General features: G+C 39.0%; 1 protein-coding gene across 1 annotated transcript in view; it reads left to right on the top strand.

Annotated features, from left to right (window-relative positions):
- Positions 1-2,058: 2,058 nt before the first annotated feature.
- The window catches only part of CDKL3 (cyclin dependent kinase like 3), a 91,691-nt gene continuing 75,101 nt past the window's right edge, over positions 2,059-18,648 (top strand). The window contains exons 1-2 of the mRNA XM_032593839.1: positions 2,059-2,241; positions 9,439-9,633. Coding sequence (XP_032449730.1) covers positions 2,077-2,241; positions 9,439-9,633 — 360 coding nt within the window. The 5' untranslated portion in view covers positions 2,059-2,076. The remainder of the gene's footprint in view (positions 2,242-9,438; positions 9,634-18,648) is intronic.

Raw genomic sequence — 18,648 nt, 5'->3', positions numbered from 1 at the left:
ATAGTTCCATGGAACCAGAAAAGGTTAATTGCACCCACTTTCTTGCTACCTCCTTTTCTTGAAACAGTGAATTTTATCTTTTGTTTTTATAACTGCCTTGGTGATCGAGGCAGACAGGCCTAACTCTTGATAGGTTCTACTATGCATCACACATGTGATTCTGTAAGTCAAAAGCTGAATGTTATTTGTCTTCCTGATACATAATTCTCCCCAAAGCTAAAGATGAAGATATATAGGTAGGATTACATGCAGGAAAATGCTGAGGATAAACTGCAAAAAATCCCTATTATGTCATTTATCTAGCAATGTATAACTGCTATGGAAATTGACAGTTTATGGAGGCTGGCAGGCCAGCAGAACCCAATGCCTAGTTCTTAAGCAATTAAATAACTTTTTTTTTTCTCTTGCTGTCCCCTTATATGTCAAGCAATTTTGGTATGTCTATCCAATTTTGAATTACTTGTTTTCCCAAAGAGGGCGTTTTTATTTTTTTTTAACGTTTTTTGTTTTTTTAATTTATTTTTGAGACAGAGCATGAATGGGGGAGTGGCAGAGAGAGAGGGAGACACAGAATCGGAAGCAGGCTCCAGGCTCTGAGCCCTCAGCCCAGAGCCCGACGCGGGGCTCGAACCCACGGACCGCGAGATCGTGACCTGAGCCGAAGTCGGACGCATAACCGACTGAGCCACCCAGGCGCCCCAAGAGGGCGTTTTTAAGAAGGAGGAGTAGGAGTTCAAAAAAAAAAATTCAAAAGGGGCGCTTGGGTGGCTCAGTCAGTTGGTCATCCGACTTAGCTCAGGTCATGATCTCACAGTCCGTGAGTTTGAGCTCTGCGTCAGGCTCTGTGCTGACAGCTCAGAGCCTGGAGCCTGCCTCAGATTCTCTATCTCCCTTTCTCTCTGCCCTTCTCCCTGCTCACGCTTGCTCTCCTTCAAAAATAAATTAACATTAAAAAAATTTTTTTAAGCATATAGGTGTTCAAGAAACGTTCTTGAACCATCTTAACTGCATTTTAAGGATGCATGTCAATGGCTGAGGTCGAACTGAGGTCTACGCAATTTAACGTTAGGTAACTTAGACAACTGTAATTACACAAGACTTCCTTGGAAAGACTTGTTTTACAAGATGACTCCGCTTAATGACACCAGGTATCCTTTTAGGACCCAGCATCAGCGGCAGGTGTTCGTTGGCCCGGAGGCATCTAAGAGCTGGTCGGGCAAGCTGGCGCCTCTGTGGCCCTTCCTTAGAAGACGTGAAGACCCTGGGTGCTGTCAAAATGGGGGTCCTCCCGCTCTCAGCTCAAAACCAACCTTGTGAGTTGGTCTCAATCCATAAACTTCCCAACCCACCCCACGCAAGCTTTCTCTGAGCGCTTTCACCTCGCCTCATTTGCTCTTCCGGGTCGGGTGGGGTCGGGCTGATGTTCCGGTCTTGCGCAGTAGAGCCCGGGGCGTGAGGCCAGCTGCATCGTTGCCATGGTAGTGGCCTGCCGGGATTTAGCTGGGCAGGCGAGATAAGTAGGGTCAGTGTCTAGTTGACCCGCTGGGTCTGCGCGGAACCTGGCTGGCGGCATTACAAAATGGGCTGAGACGTCGGTGGTTGACTGGATGAGGTCGACTTCGGGAAGAAGGGCGCGACTGGTCCGGGTGTCTGGTTTGAGGAGCGGGTGGGGCTGAGGTTTTCTTGGGTCCGGTGTCTGACCTCTAGGCGACTGCAGTATTTTGGGAACCCCCATACCTGACGGGCGCATGACAGGAAGTGTGCGGACCCCACTCCTGATGGGTGACATGTAGTGAAGGAATCTTCAATCTTAGTGTTCATGGGAATGACCGAGACAGCAGGAAGATCTCTAGGTTCTGGTGAGGCTGGAGCCCCACAAGGACACCCTACTGTCTGCAGGTGGCAGAGTCCCAAAGACAAACAAGAGTCTGTGGAAAAGATTAATATTTTTTTATGTTTAGGTATTTTAAAATACGGGTTTATTGTGGAAATGCATTGCGCAGCTTGAATAAATAAAAGTACAAATGCTTAACATTTTCTTTCTTTATTTTTATGAAGAAGAATCCAGGTTTGAAAATGGAGATGTATGAAACTCTCGGAAAAGTGGGAGAGGGAAGTTATGGAACAGTCATGAAATGTAAACATAAGGATACTGGGCAGATAGTGGCCATTAAGATATTTTATGAGAAACCAGAAAAATCTGTCAACAAAATTGCAACGAGAGAAATAAAGTTTTTAAAGGTTTGTTTCTTTTACCTTAGTTGCTTTAAGTCAAAGAGGAATTGTTATATAGTAAAAAATTATAAAAGGAATATTTTATTTAACACATATATTAAGACATATAGTAGGCATAAAGTGTGGTACCCTACCTTATTGTGTGTATTTTGAAATTTTATAGCAATACAAGATATATATGCTTATGTATAATGTAACAAAAGTTATGCCAAGTGTTGTGAAATGTTTGTTCAGAAATATGCAGGTATAATAATTAGTAAAAATATCTGCTTTGTGAAAGGCATTTTGCCAGATGCTGAGATTATAATGCAGTACCTCCTTTTCAGAACTTTTTACTATTTAATCAGAAAGATGGGAGGGCACTTGAAAACCATACTGAATAGAAAGTGGCTTATAATAAATGCCAGTTGATTAACACAAAGGCCAGTTGGGTAGAGAAATTTTCTTGGAGGAAATAGAACATGAATTTGGCCTTAAAGCATGTACAGAATTTAGGCAGGAGAGAGAAACTAATTTATTCCACATTAGGAAACAACATAAACTCAGAGATGCCCAAGTAGTTTTGAGGAGAGACCAGAGACTTTTGCCTGTAGAGTTTTTTTGTAAAGAAGTAGAAAGAGGTGATATTAGAGAAGTAAACAGGAGTTAGGTTTTAAAGTCTTGTCTTTTTAGAAATTATTTAAATGTTTATTTATTTTGAGAGAGAGCGAGGGAAGGGCAGAGAGAGAGAGAGAGAGAGAGAGAGAGAGAGAGAGAATCCTAAGCAGGCTCCACACTCAGCAGAGAGCCTGATGCAGGGCTCCATCTCACAACCATGAGATCATGACCTGGGCCAGTATCAAGAGTTGGACACTCAACCCACTGAGCCATCCAGGTGCCCCAAGTCTTTTCTTAAATGGACAAAACTTGGGGCGCCTGGGTGGCTCAGTCAGTTAAGCGTCCGACTTTGGCTCAGGTCATGATCTCGTGGTCCGTGAGTTCGAGCCCCACGTTGGGCTCTGTGCTGACAGCTCAGAGCCTGGAGTCTGCTTCAGATTCTGTGTCTCCCTCTCTCTGACCCTCCCCCATTCATGCTCTGTGTCTCTCTGTCTCAAAAAAAAAAAAAAAAAAAAAACCAAAACATTAAAAAAAAACAAAACAAAACTGATGTCATTTCACACACACACAAAAAGGACAAAACTTGATTTTGTAAGAGGTGGAATATTTTGAATTCAAAATAATTAATCTAGCACTATTTTTTAGAATAGATTGGAAGACTGAGTAAAAATAATGAGAGCTCATAAATTTAATTCAAGAATCCTGGTAAATATCACGAGAGCCCTTGCTGGATTGCAGCAATTTGAATTTAAAGTGAGAAAAGTAAAGTTAAAATAGAATACATTTCAAAAAAAAAAAGACATGAAAGGATGTAGAAGGAAACAAAGGGAGGAGAAAAAAAGAATTGAAGTTCAGTGACTGTTATCATTGATGGAAATATGAAAGACCCAAAAAAGAAATGGTCTGGGAAGTAGTTCACTTTTAGAAATGTTGAATTTGAGGTGACAGGAATATATTTAAGTAAAAATGACTAGTGTGCTTTTAGAGATGGGGGCAGAAGACAGAATTTTGTGTGGGTATGACAGGTCAACCCAGGGGAAAGAACTCAGGAGTGTGAAGAAAGGAGGATTAGCATTCTTTGGAGATTAGGTACAAAACTAGTGATTAAAAAAATTTTAAATCTACATATTTTATTTATTGGAATTTGTCTAGATGCTTTAAGGTTTATGACTTTCACAACATAGTCTAGATGTTTTATATGATGAAGAAAACATACTCTCGTTCATTTTTATATGATATGAAAGTAATATTTGCCTCTTTTTTATAATTGAAGTATATTGAACATACAATGTTATAGTAGTTTCAGGTGTAGAACATAGTGATGTGACAATTCTGTACACGATTCAGTGTTCACCTTGGCAAGTGTAGTCATCCTCTGTCACCATACAATGTCATTAGAATTTTATTGACCATATTTCCTAAGCTATAGTTTTCATCTCTATGACTTTTTAGTTTTATCACTGTAAGTTTGTACCTCTTAATCCCTTTATTTATTTTGCCCATGCACTCTCTTCCCTCCCCTCTGGCATCCACCAGTTTGTTCCTCCCTCCCCTCTAGCAACCAATATTTTGTTCTCTGTTTTTAAGAGTCTGTTTGATTTTTTGTTTGTTGATTTGTTTTGTAATTTTTAGATTCCATGTATAAGTGAAATCATATGGTACTTGTCTTTTTTTTTTTTACTTATTTCACTTAGCATAATACCTTCTAGGTCCATTCGTGTTCTCACAAATATTAAGATCTCATTATTTTTGGGTGCCTGTCTGGCTCAGTCAGTATAGTGTACCACTCTTGATCTCAGACTTGTGAGTTTGAGCCCCACATTGGGTGTTGAGATTACTTAAAAAAATAAAAAAAAAGATCTCATTCTTTTTTATAGTTGAGTAATATTCTGTTGTATATATGTGTGTGTGTGTGTGTGTGTGTGTGTGTGTGTGTGTGTGTATGAACACACATACATCACATCTTCTTTATCCATTCATTTATGGATGGACACTTAAGTTGCTTCCATATCTTAGCTATTGTAAATAAGCTGCAATAAACAGGGTGCATGTATCTTTCTGAACTGATGTTTTCATTTTCTTTGGGCAAATACCCAGCATTGGAATTACTGGATTATATGGTATTTCTACATCTAATTTTTTGAGCAACGTGTATACTGTTTTCCACAGTAGCTACTCCAATTAATAGTCCCCCGACACAGCACAAGCGTTCCCTTTTCTCCACATCTTTGCCAACACGTATTATTTCTTCTCTTTTTGATACTAGCCATTCTGATTAGTGTGAGGTGGTATCTCATTGTGGTTTTTATTTGCATTTCCCTGATGATTAGTGATGTTGAGCATCTTTTATGTGCCTGTTGGCCATATGTATGTCTTTGTTGGAAAAATGTCTATTCAGGTCTTTTGCCCATTTTTAAATAGTATTATCTTTTTACTGTAGAGGTGTATAAGTTGTTTATATATGGTGGATATTAACACCTTATGGATACATCATTTGTAAGTATCTTCTCCCTTTCACTAGGTTGCCTTTTTTTGTTGTTGATAGTTTCTTTTGCTGTGCAAAAGCTTTTTATTTTCGTGTAGTCCCATTTATTTATTTTTGCTTTTGTTTCCCTTGCCTGAAGAGATAGATTCATAAACACATTGCTAAGGGGGAATTTCTAAGAGATTACTGCTTAATGTTTTCTTTTAGGAATTTTATGGCTTCAGGTGTCACATTAGGTCTTTAATCCATTTTGAGGTTTTTTTTGTATATGGTGTTCAAAGCGGTGCAGTTTCATTTTTTTTTTGGCATATAGCTGTCCACTTTTCTCAGTACTATTTATTAAAAAGATTATGTTTTGGTGTGCCTGGGTAGTTCAGTCAGTTAAGCTTCCGACTTCAGCTCAGGTCATGATCTCATGGCTCGTGAGTTAGAGCCCTGCATCTGGCTCTGTGCTTACAGCTCAGAGCCTGGAGCCTGCTTCAGAATCTGTCTCCCTCTCTCTCTGCCCCTCCACCACTCACACTCTGTCTCTCTCTCCCTCAAAAATAAATAAACATTAAAAAAAAAAGATTATGTTTACCTGATTGTACATTCTTACCTCCTTTTTTGTCAATTAATTGACCATATAGGTCAATTGTTGTGTGTTGACCTGTGTGTCAGTTTTTGTGCCACTCCCATTTATCTTTGTGGTTCATTGATCCTGTGTCCTGTTCTCTTGATTTATGTATAATTTTTTATATGGTTTTGATACTCTAGCTTTGTAGTATATCTTGAAATCTGGGACTGTGATACTTCAGACTTTGTTCTACTTTCTCAAGATTTCTTTGCCTATTTGAGGTCTTTTGTGATTCTATACAAATTTTAGGATTATTTGTTCTAGCCCTTTGAAATTCTTTCTTTTTAAACCTATATTAGATATGATGGATGAATTTTTTTTTTAATTTTTTTAATGTTTTTAAAAGTTTATTTATTTATTTTTGAGAGAGAGAGAGAGTGAGTGAGCTCACAAGTGTGCACGAAAGCAAGGGAGGGGCAGAGAGAGAGGGAGTGAATCCTAAAGCAGGTTCCACACTGTCAGCACTGAGCCTGATGCAGGCCCAATCTCATGAACTGTGAAATCATGACCTGAGCTGAAATCAAGAGTAGGATGCTTAACCAACTGAGCCACCCAGACACTCCAATTTGTTTTTTAAGTAGAATAAGTATATTAGGCATCTATATGTGTGGATTGTTGAAGTGCTCTGTCTCTAGACAATGGAAAGCAGTTAAAGTCAGTAAAGATGTTATGATTTTGTGAGTTGCCAGTCCTATTCCTGATCACCTAAAACAGTAATAATGTAAGGCAATTACTGTACATCATAAGTGAAAATCTGATCAGAAGATCTTTTCACAGGCAATATCTTTTGCTCTTTATTCAACTCTGTTACATTTAAGGTGATTATTTGTTTCTACTTTATCATTTTGTAAAACAACCAATATGTGGCAAGAAGACAGAGATGAATTTGAAAATGTGCTTTATTGTTATTATACAAACTGTTTTGAGATACCTTAGCTATTTATTTTCATTGGCTTATTTTTTTTTCAAAAAATTTTTTATTCATTGGCTTATTTCTTACAGAAGTTTTTGTTTGATCTAACCCAACAAGAGAGAGTTCTTGGATTATTTCACATTTTTAGTCTAAAAAGATTGCCATAGTGATTTATTTATTTGAATTAAATTTTTATCTTCTAGAATTTTGTTTAATAAATTACAGTTAGAGTAATTAGTGATAATATCTGTAGAAAAGTTATCTGATTATGAAGGAAGACAAAAGTAAACAATTTGAAAAGTGACAATGGAGCATTTATAGGAGTTTCATGGTTTATTTGAGAAAACACCTGATTCCTTACCCTGGGTGGATCTTCCATGGTGCTTATTAACTCACATTAACTCTTTGTTACTTTTGCCTTTAAAATAAAGACTGGACAGGGAAACAGTAATTTTCCTTAGTTGAAGGATTAGTAGAGTAGTGTCCAAAACCAGTCAATTGTTCTTGATACTGCCAGCATGCTGTCACTGCAGCATTTTGGCATCTTGCCAATCAGGGAAATTGGGAACAAAAATAGGAAGGGAATCTGGCATTATATTCTGGCATGTTTTTCTCTTGGTCATATTTTAAGGACTTAGGTCTATGTGTTAGTGCAGATAAGTTGAAAAATTGATATTGTGCCATTAGAATAAAGGCAAATATTTTTTCATAAAATCATAGTTTTCTAATGAATCTAACATTGAAAATATACCTCTCAATTAAATTTTTTAAGTTTATTTATTTATTTTGAAAGAGAGCAAGCGTGAGCAGGGAAGGGCAGAGAGAGAGAGGGAGAGAGAGAGAGAATCAGAAGCAGTCTCCATGCGCTGTCAGCACAGAGCATGATGTGGGACTAGATCTCATGAAACTGAGATCATGACCTGAGAAATTAAGAGTCTGCTCAGGAGGGGCGCCTGGGTGGCGCAGTCGGTTAAGCGTCCGACTTCAGCCAGGTCACGATCTCGCGGTCTGGGAGTTCGAGCCCCGCGTCGGGCTCTGGGCTGATGGCTCGGAGCCTGGAGCCTGTTTCCGATTCTGTGTCTCCCTCTCTCTCTGCCCCTCCCCCGTTCATGCTCTGTCTCTCTCTGTCCCAAAAATAAATAAACGTTGAAAAAAAAAATTAAAAAAAAAAAAAAAGAGTCTGCTCAGGAGCACCTGTACCTCTCAGTTTTTAGCCAAATGAATAAACGTTTTTGGTAATTTGAAAATGTTAAATATTTGAGAATATTTGGTAATAATTCAGCGTGTTAAAAACTAAAGTAAGCAGCATAAAATATGGAGCCTGATTTGTTTTCTAGGCTGGTACATGCCATTTTTACTCTTTGGAAGTTATTTTAACAGTGTTACTAGTTTAAAAAGATGTTTTATTGCTTAGTAGAATATTACAGACAGTGAACAAAAAGGTATCCACAAACAATGGTATATTTTTATAAAGTTCCTATAGCTATAAATTGTTTTTTCACATATCTGAAAGGGTTCTAGATATTTTGATGCTCTTGTTCTAGTATTATTAATTTATACTGTCCTCTTGGAACTTATGTTTTACTTTTGAGACTTTAGGATCAAACTAATAAAATAATTTCTTAAAATTCATATCATGTACTGAATGGCACTGAAATCCATGCTCGCTTGAAAATGTAAGAATATTTTATTAAAAAATTTTTTTTAATGTTTATTCTTGGCGCGCGCACACACACACACACACACACACACACACACAGAGCAGGGGAGGGACAGAGAGAGAGGGAGACACAGAATCTGAAGCAGGCTCCAGGCTCCAAGCTGTCAGCACAGAGACTGATGCAGGGCTCGAACTCACAAACCGTGAGATCATGACCTGAGCTGAAGTCATATGCTTAACCAACTGAGCCACCCAGGCGCCCAAAGATGTAAAAACATTTTAAATTTCAGATATTAAATTTAACTATAAACCAAGTTAAAGGATAATACCAAGTTGTATTATAGTACACTAACCAAGTTATTTTAGTAAGCAATCAAATGCCAACCTCAAGTAAGGCAGTACATTTCCCCTTGTTTTATATGTATTAATTATGAAATAGTTTAGAATTTTTTTTAAGTTTATTTTTTGAGTAATCTGTACACCTAACGTGGGGCTCGAACTCAAGACTGCGAGATCAAGAGTTGCATGTTTTTCCAACTGAACCAGACAGGTGCCCCAAGTTTAGCATTTTAGAAAATAGGAATGTAAGCAAATAAGTTGAAAATTTTCTATTGAAATGCATGGAGTAAAAGAAGCTAAGAATATTTTTACTTTTTAAAATTCCATAGATCTTGGGGCACCTGGGTAGCTCAGCTGTTTAAACATCTGACTCTTGATTTCAGCTACGGTCATGATTTCATGGTTTGTGGGATCAATCCCTGCTGACAGCACAGAGCCTGCTTGGGATTCTGTCTCTCCCTCCCTCTCTGCCCATCCCTTACATGTATGCATGTTCTCTCTCAAAATAAATAAACTTTAAAATTATATGTGTTATATGTACAAATTATTGTGCACGTAATAATTTATTAAAAATCTGTTTCTTTTGTCAATAGCAATTTCATCATGAAAACCTGGTCAATCTGATTGAAGTTTTTAGACAGAAAAAGAAAATTCATTTGGTGTTTGAATTTATTGACCACACAGTATTAGATGAGTTACAACATTATTGTCACGGACTGGAGAGTAAACGACTTAGAAAATACCTGTTCCAGATCCTTCGGGCAATTGAATATCTTCACAATAATAATGTAAGTGCTTCAGAGTAAGCCAAACTATAGGCTGTATATGAATCATAAGTGCCCTTTATGAAGATTTAAAATTTATTTTCCTGTACAATATTAATTGAATTGGGGTCACTACCTTAAAATTTAGTTACAGAATTGTAAAACATATTGACTACGCAATAATAAAGCTATAACTATAACAATAGGGCAAACCAAGTTGGAATACTAAAGTATCAGTAATTTCATAAGGAAGAATCAACAGTCAATTGGGGTACCTTTTATTGTGGAAAGTACATTAAAATGTCGGGCTGGCTCAAATGAAGGGATGTTTGGAGATAGGAACTGGAAACTAGGACAGTGTAATGGCAAATGAATGTCAATACCTTTACGGAAAGAAAGAAAAAATAAAGTGGCTAAGAGGTATGGAGCCTTGTTTAACATGAAAAAATTAAGACAGGAAAGAAGATCAATTGTTCTGCTTAAAAAAAATTTTTTTTTAACTTTTGTTTATTACTGAGAAAGAGACAGAGCATGAGTGGGGGAGGGGCAGAGAGAGAGGGAAACACAGAATCTGAAGCAGGCTCCAGGCTCTGAGCTGTCAGCACAGAGCCCGATGTGGCGCTCGAACTCACAGACCACGGGATCTGACCTGAGCTGAAGTAGGACGTTTACCTGACTGAGCCACCCAGGCACCCCTCACTTGTTCTGATTTTTAATGTTGCCTTTAGCATTGCCGAGTAAGTGTTTAGCTCAGCAGGTTTTGTTGTTGTTGTTGATCTGTTTATTTTGAGACAGACAGAGATAGCACAAGCAGGGGAAGGGCAGAGAGAGAGGGAGAGAGAGAGAGAGAGAGAGAGAGAGAGAGAGAGAATCCCAACTAGGCTCCACAAATGTCAGCACAGAGCCCAATGTGGGGATCGATCTCACGAACCCTGAGATCACAACCTGAGCCTAAACCAAGAGTCTGACACTCAACTGACTGACTGAGCCACCCAGAAGCCCTGAGCTCAGCAGGTTTTTGTGGAGTTTTTTGTTCCCAACTTGAGCTCTACTTTCTGGAAAGCTAGATAATATATATTCAGTAAGAATAGTTTTATTAATAAATAGTTTTATTAGTAAATGATATAGCATCTATATATCCTAGGCTTTTTCGGATATCTTAATTTCTAATTCTCTGTCTTGCTAATAGTGTATTTCACTTTATGGTTTTGAAAAATGTGGTTGTTGGGGCGCCTGGGTGGCGCAGTCGGTTAAGCGTCCGACTTCAGCCAGGTCATGATCTCACGGTCCGGGAGTTCGAGCCCCGCGTCAGGCTCTGGGCTGATGGCTCAGAGCCTGGAGCCTGTTTCCGATTCTGTGTCTCCCTCTCTCTCTGCCCCTCCCCTGTTCATGCTCTGTCTCTCTCTGTCCCAAAAATAAATAAACGTTGAAAAAAAAAATTAAAAAAAAAAAAGAAAAATGTGGTTGTGGGGCGCCTGGGTGGCTCAGTTGGTTAAGCGTCCGACTTCAGCTCAGGTCATGATCTCGCGGTCCGTGAGTTGGAGCCCCGCGTCGGGCTCTGGGCTGATGATGGCTCAGAGCCTGGAGCCTGCTTCCGATTCTGGGTCTCCCTCTCTCTCTGCCCCTCCCCCATTCATGCTCTGTCTCTCTCTGTCTCAAAAATAAATAAATGTTAAAAAAAAATTTAAAAAAAGAAAAATGTGATTGTGATAGCAACTAGAATTCAGATTGTAATTTCCTTGCCAGCTGGATCCTTGGGGAGGCAGTATAATGTAATAGTTAAGAGCACAGTCTGTGGAATCAGACTATCCTAAGTTTTCACCCACCAGTTCTGCTATGGATAACAACACAACTTGTGCAGTTCACAGCTCACTGCAGTAGTGCACAGTGACAGGTGGTAGCACCATTACTCTCTGGTCCCAGGAAAGTTATCTAACCTCTCTGAGTCTCATCCTCCTCATCTATAAAATGATACTATAGGGGTGCCTGGGTGGCTCAGTCGGTTCAGTGTCCGGCTTCGGCTCAGGTCATGATCTCACAGTTCGTGGGTTCGAGCCCCACATCGGGCTCTGTGCTGACAGCTGGGAGCCTGGGATCCTGCTTCGGATTCTGTGTCTCCCTCTCTCTCTGCCTTTCCCCCATTCACACGCTGTCTCTGTGTCTCTCAAAAATGAATAAACGTTAAAAAATTTAAAAAAAGGGGCGCCTGGGTGGCGCAGTCGGTTAAGCGTCCGACTTCAGCCAGGTCACGATCTCGCGGTCCGTGAGTTCGAGCCCCGCGTTAGGCTCTGGGCTGATGGCTCAGAGCCTGGAGCCTGTTTCCGATTCTGTGTCTCCCTCTCTCTCTGCCCCTCCCCCGTTCATGCTCTGTCTCTCTCTGTCCCAAAAATAAATAAACGTTGAAAAAAAAAATTTAAAAAAAAAAAAAATTAAAAAAAAATAAATAAAATGATACTATAGTAGTACATGACAGATTTTTTGTAAAGGTTGACATTAGGTAGTATGTATAATGTATTTAGCACGGTGTCAAGCATATTTTAAGGCTTAATAAGTAGTGCTGGTAAGGAGTCAGGAATAGTTGTGTTTTCTGTATGCCTATAGTGCCTTATCTATTTAAAATGTTTCTTGAATTAAGGGAGAGACCACTATGTGCTATACTCTGAGTAGAGGACTTCAAAGAGGAAGTAAAACTAAAGTAAGTCGAACTTGGAATTGTAGCTAGGATTTCACTGGAATAGAAGAAAAAATAAATTCAGATGGGGTGTTACTGTGAGAATAGTGGCAGGCCTGAGCAGGGGACTCAGAGAGTGGTGATAAGTGGGGTTTGCATAGACTAGGTAAAGGGTGATAAGATTGCACAGGTGCCCTGCGGAGAGGTTTCCAGTGTCCTGAGATTCATCCTCAAAGAGTTTGGACTTTTTCCAGAGGATACTGGGAAACCATGGAAGGTTTTTGAGCCTGGCTGTAACAGGATTAAAATAAAACCTAAGCTTATTTTGGCAAGTGTAGAGGATAAGTATGGGTAGAAGCAGGTCAGGTGAGAGGCTGTTGTGATAATCCAGATATGAAATGGTAAGGGCTTGGAATAGGTAGAGGAGGGATGGCAAAGGGAGAGAATGGAGACTTCAAAAGAGAAATGAGGAGCGCCTGGGTGGCTTGGTTGGTTTAGCATCCTACCCTTGATTTTCAGCTCAGGTCATGATCTCAAAGGTTGTGAGATCAAGGCCTGCGTTGGGCTTTGCGCTGTCAGTACTGACTCCTTTTGGGATTCTCTCTCTCCCTCTCTCTCTGCCCCTCCCCTGTTTGTACTTGCTCTCTCTCAAAAACAAAACAAAATAAAACAAAACAAAAAACAGAAAGAAATGATAAGATGTGGGGACTAAGTAGATATGAGAGGGATGTGAATAAAATGAGAAATCAAAGAATTACAAGGTTTTTAATTTGAGAGCAGAAGAATTTTGGTACCATTGACAGTCACTGGTTTTATTTAGAAGAGGGAATTGCTTTTAGAAATATTGTATATTTTAAAAGACAGTGAGAACTTCTAAGTAAAAATAGTGGTTGACCAATTATTTAACATGGTCTTTCTAGGAAGTTGTCAGAACTGGGTATCTTTGGGATTTGGGAATCTTCCTCTTAGAGACTTCGGTTGAAGAGGTAAGGATGGATTATTCTCCAAGGAACAGAAAGAAAAAGTCCTCAGCACCAAGTATGGAAGAATACCCATAGAGTTGTTGGAGCAGCAGAGAAAAAGGCCTGGACAGAAGCACCTAAATTCTTTTATTCTCTTTGTCTTACCTAGGACCTGAAGTAAAATTATGCATGTCTCTCACCTCACAGAATATTGAAAAATTAGTAACCCTTGAGAATTAAGGCAGCCATGAGTGAAGTGGCTCATTAGAATATTATTATGCTTATTATCTGGATATCTGGATTCTGGCCTTGATATAAGTTTATCTTCATGTTGACAAAAAGGAAAGGAAAACTTAAGAAAGGAAAACTTTACTTTCCTAGTATCTCCAAATTTCAGTTGAGTGGTTTTTTATATAACTGAAATGTCTGAGATATTATCTACTGTGATACCCCATGTTACTTTTTTTTTTTAACGTTTATTTATTTTGAGAGAGAGAAAGAGCACGGGCAGGGGCAGGGAGAGACAGAGAGAGAGAATCCCAAGCAGGCTCTGCGCTGTCAGCACAGAAGCCTGACATGGGGCTCAATCTCACAAACTGTGAGGTCATGATCCGAGCCGAAATCAAGAGTAAGATGCTTAACTGACTGAGCCACGCAGGCATCCCCCATGTTACTTTTAATAAGAATTTATGAAGTCAGATATAGTTCAGTACCAGTAAAGGCTTTTTATCTCCAGAAGTACTCGTTTACTTTCTTTTTATAAAATATAGAAAATATGCTTTCTATATTGGTTTTTAGGCAGCTTAAATAAAAATTTACTGTTCAGTTGCAGTAACTAGTTAATTATCTTTTTCATTCTGGTTGTTTTTATAATTTAAAATTTTGATCTGCTTAATAGTATAAGCCTCTTATACCTGAAACAAATGTAACACTGTGTGTCAATTTATATTTGAATAAAAAATTTTGAAAATATATTATAAAATACCCAAACAATGTAGCATGAGATTATGTGCTGTTCGTGGTGACATGTACCACTGGTCGCCCACTATCAAACACACAGATGAGAGTTGCCTGTGTCTGGCTTTAATGGAAGCGAGTGTGATGTCATATAATTTCAGCTAATTATTTTAGAGGAAATGGGTCTGACAGATTAAAACTGTAAACATTACATCTCACCATGCTAGTATTTCATTATAATAATTAAAAAAACCCTCAAAGTTTTAGAATTCATGTGATAATTCAGACTGCTTATTATTTACTTACAGGGAAAATACCATACTGTGCACAAAGTTGTAAACTTCATGCAAATCAAAATAATTCCTCAAAGATAATCCATGTCCTACAAGCTTGTGAAACAATATTAAGTGATATGTGAACAGCTTGTTAATTCTAAATGAATAAAGTTTTGTGAATCCTGAAAAAAAAAGTTTCTTTGAAACCATTTTGGAAGCAAAGTGTAAATGCAAATATTTGGCCCTTATGGGGAAGACATGGTTATTTGTCCCCTCATCCATTTATTCAATAAATATTTATTGAGCATCTTCCAGTAACAATCATTGATTGTAGTGGGAGTTGAGGATGGAACCTTGAGTAAAAGACTTAGCTCCTACCCATATGGAGCTTCTTAAATTTTATTCGGTTTTCAGTAACCTTTATGAATTATAAATCATTTTGACTAATACCTAAGCACTGTCAATCTTTCTTAGCCCCACCCCACCTCCTACTCCACAAAGTCCTGCTTTCCTAAATTTAGGCCACTTTTGCATAGTTTTTTTCTTTTTTTTTTAATTTTTAAGGATTGTTTTGTTTATTTTTTGAGAGAGAGAGCGTAAGTTGGGGAGGGGCAGAGAGAGAGAGGGGGACAGAGGATTTGAAGCGGGCTCTGTGCTGACAGGCTGACAGCAGCAACTCTAATGGGGGGCTGGAACTCACAAACTGCGAGATCATGACCTGAGCCAAAGTCAGACACTTAACCCGACTGAGCAACTCAGGCGCCCTGCATAGTTTTCTTAACTCTGCTTTGGATTTTAAACTCCTAGTCTTCCAAATAAGAAATTGTTATTATTTGAATAATGTTATTTTTAACATTTTAATATGTAATATGTTTTAACAATATTTTGCTACGTGAGCTTCATCTATTTTGTTTTCTGAAGTATTTTAAATTATTGGTACCCTGACATTTTATTTCTAAATACATCACTATCTATCTCTTTAAAAAAGCAAATTTTCGGGGCGCCTGGGTGGCGCAGTCGGTTAAGCGTCCGACTTCAGCCAGGTCACGATCTCGCGGTCCGTGAGTTCGAGCCCCGCGTCAGGCTCCGGGCTGATGGCTCGGAGTCTGGAGCCTGTTTCCGATTCTGTGTCTCCCTCTCACTCTGCCCCTCCCCCGTTCATGCTCTGTCTCTCTCTGTCCCAAAAATAAATAAACATTGAAAAAAAAATTAAAAAAAAAAATAAATAAAAAAGCAAATTTTCCTGTATAACTTCAGAATCATGATTACATCTACACAATTAAAAATAATTCCTTAACATCATCTAATACCAAATTTATATTAAAATGTAGCTGGGGCGCCTGGGTGGCGCAGTCGGTTAAGCGTCCGACTTCAGCCAGGTCACGATCTCGCGGTCCGTGAGTTCGAGCCCCGCGTCAGGCTCTGGGCTGATGGCTCGGAGCCTGGAGCCTGTTTCAGATTCTGTGTCTCCCTCTCTCTCTGCCCCTCCCCCGTTCATGCTCTGTCTCTCTCTGTCCCACAAATAAATAAACGTTGAAAAAAAATTTTTTTTAAAAAATTAAAAAAAAAATAAATAAAATGTAGCTAATTGTTCCTAAATATCTTTTAAAGTGATTTATTAAGATCAGGATTCAGTCAAGGATTCCGTTTGGTTTTTAGGGCATTAGGGAATCCCCAGTCTTTTGGTCTACCTCAGACTTTCTATTCAGCCTTTTTCCAGAAACTACTAGCTTATTTTTTCATATGCACGTTAGCATTTAATTGTATAACATCCACCTGGAAAGTTTATTTAATTGAAGTTCTGGGTGACTTAAAATCGGGTTTTCTGAGGCTGTTAGATGATAGGGAAATTAGAACTCTCTCTTCAGATGAGTGTTAACATTTAAGCACACACGACTGTATAAACAGAAGTATTATAATCAGATTTTTAGGGGTACCTGGGTGGCTCAGTTGGTTAAGCATCCAACTTCATCTCAGGTCATGATCTCACGGTTCATGGGTTCAAGCCCTGTGTCAGGTTCTGTGCTGACAGTTCAGAACCTGGAGCCTGCTTTGGATTCTGTCTCCCTCTCTCTGCCCTTCCTACGCTCACACTCGGTCTCTCTCTCAAAAATAAATAAAACATTAAATAAATAAATAAATAAATAAATAAATCAGGGGTACCTGAGTGGCTTAGTTGGTTAAGCGTCCAACCTCAGCTTAGGTCATGATCTTGCAGTTCGTGAGTTCAAGCCCCGCATTGGGCTCTGTGCTGACAGCCCAGAGCCTGGAGCCTGCTTCAGATTCTGTGTCTCCCTCTCTCTCTGTCTCTCCCCCACTCACTCTCTCTCTCTCTCTTTCTCTCAAAAATAAAGATTAAAAAAATGTTTTTAATAAAAAAACAATAAATAAGTCAATCAGATTTTTAAAAATCTTTTTTGGAGGAGCGGGTGCCTGGGTAGCTCAGTCAGTTGGTTAAGCATCCAACTTCAGCTCAGTTCATGATCTCACAGTTCATGGGTTCAAGCCCCACATTGGGCTCCCTGCTGTTAGCTCAGAGCCTCTTTAGATCCTCTGTTTCCCCCCCCCTTCCCCTCGCCCACTTGTTCTCTCTCCCAAAAATAGACATTGATGGGGCGCCTGGGTGGCTCAGTCGGTGAAGTGTCTGACTTCCGCTCAGGTCTTGATCTCACAGTTTGTGGGTTCGAGCCCCACATCGGGCTCTGTGCTGACAGCTCGGAGCCTGGAGCCTGCTTCGGATTCTGTGTCTCCCTCTCTCTCTGCCCCTCCCCTGCTCATGCTCTGTCTCTCTCTGTCTCAAAAATTAATAAAACATTTAAAAAAATAGACATTGAAAAAAAAAGTTTCATTGGGGCGCCTGGGTGGCTCAGTCTTGTTTTTGGCTCAAGCCAGAATCTCACAGTTCATGAGTTTGAGCCCCATGCTGGGCTCTGCACTGACAGAGCAGAGCCTCCTTGAGATTCTCTCCCTCCCTCTGTCTCTGCCCCTCCCCTGGTCAGTCTCTCTTTCAATCTCAAAATAAATAAATAAACACTTGAAAAAAAAAATCTTTACGTTTTAAAATTCTTTTTAAATTTCTTTAAATTCCATTTAGTGTACAGGGTAATATTAGTTTCAGGTGATAAATCAGACTTCAGTATGGAATTTTATGTAGTTCTGGTACATTCCACCACAAAGTAAAGGAGAAGCAAACTCCTTGTTTGAATTCTAGGTCTGATAGTTCACACTATGTACAAAAACTAACTCAAAATTTACCAAAGACCTAAGTATAAGAGGTAAAACTATAAAAGTCTTACAAGAAAATGTAGGTGAAAATCTGTGTGACCATTTATTAGTTGATACTTTTTTTTTTTTAAGATTTATTATTAAGTAATCTCTCCACCCAATGTGATGTGTGAACCAAGAGCTGCATGCTCTGCCCTCTGAGCCAGCCAGGTGCCCCTAGGCAATAGTGCTTTACATATGACATCAAAAGCAAAAGCAATAAAAAAAATAATAAATTGGATTTCATCAAAATTAAAACTTTGGCGCATCAAAGGACACTATCAAGAAAATAAAAAGTTCAGGGGCTCGTGGGTGGCTCAGTCAGTTAAGCATCTGACTTGGGTTCAGATTATGATCTCATGGGTCATGAGTTCAAGCTCCACATTCAGCTCTCTGCTGTCAGCACAGAGCCCACTTCAGATCCTGTCCCCTCCTTGCATGTGCACATGCTCAAAAGTAAATAAACATTAAAAAAGAAAAGAAAAGAAAGTAAAAAGTTCACAGGAAAGGGAGAAAATATTTGCAAATCATATATCTGATAAATATCCAGGATATGCAAAATACAACTCAAGTATAAAAAGATAACCCAATTTAACATTTTTCAAAGGTATATAAATGGCTGATAGCACATGAAATGTGCTCAATATCATTAGTCATTATGAAAATACAAATCGAAATTACAATGAGAAGTCACTTCACACCCACCAGGCTGGCTGTAATTTAAAAAGCAGACAATGACAAATTTTGGCGAGGAAGTAGAGAAATTGGAACCTTTATACGCTGCTGGTGGTGGTATAAAATGGTGCAGATGGTATGGAAAACAGTTTGGCAATTCCTCCAAAGGTTAAATAAAGAACTACCATGTGACCTAACAATTCTCCTCCTAGGTATCTACACAATAGAATGGAAA

The sequence above is a fragment of the Lynx canadensis genome, chromosome A1 (genome assembly GCF_007474595.2).
Source record: "Lynx canadensis isolate LIC74 chromosome A1, mLynCan4.pri.v2, whole genome shotgun sequence".
Lineage (NCBI taxonomy): Eukaryota > Metazoa > Chordata > Mammalia > Carnivora > Felidae > Lynx > Lynx canadensis.
The sequence above is the reverse complement of the archived record's forward strand: the minus strand, read 5'-3'. Positions and strand labels throughout refer to the sequence as shown.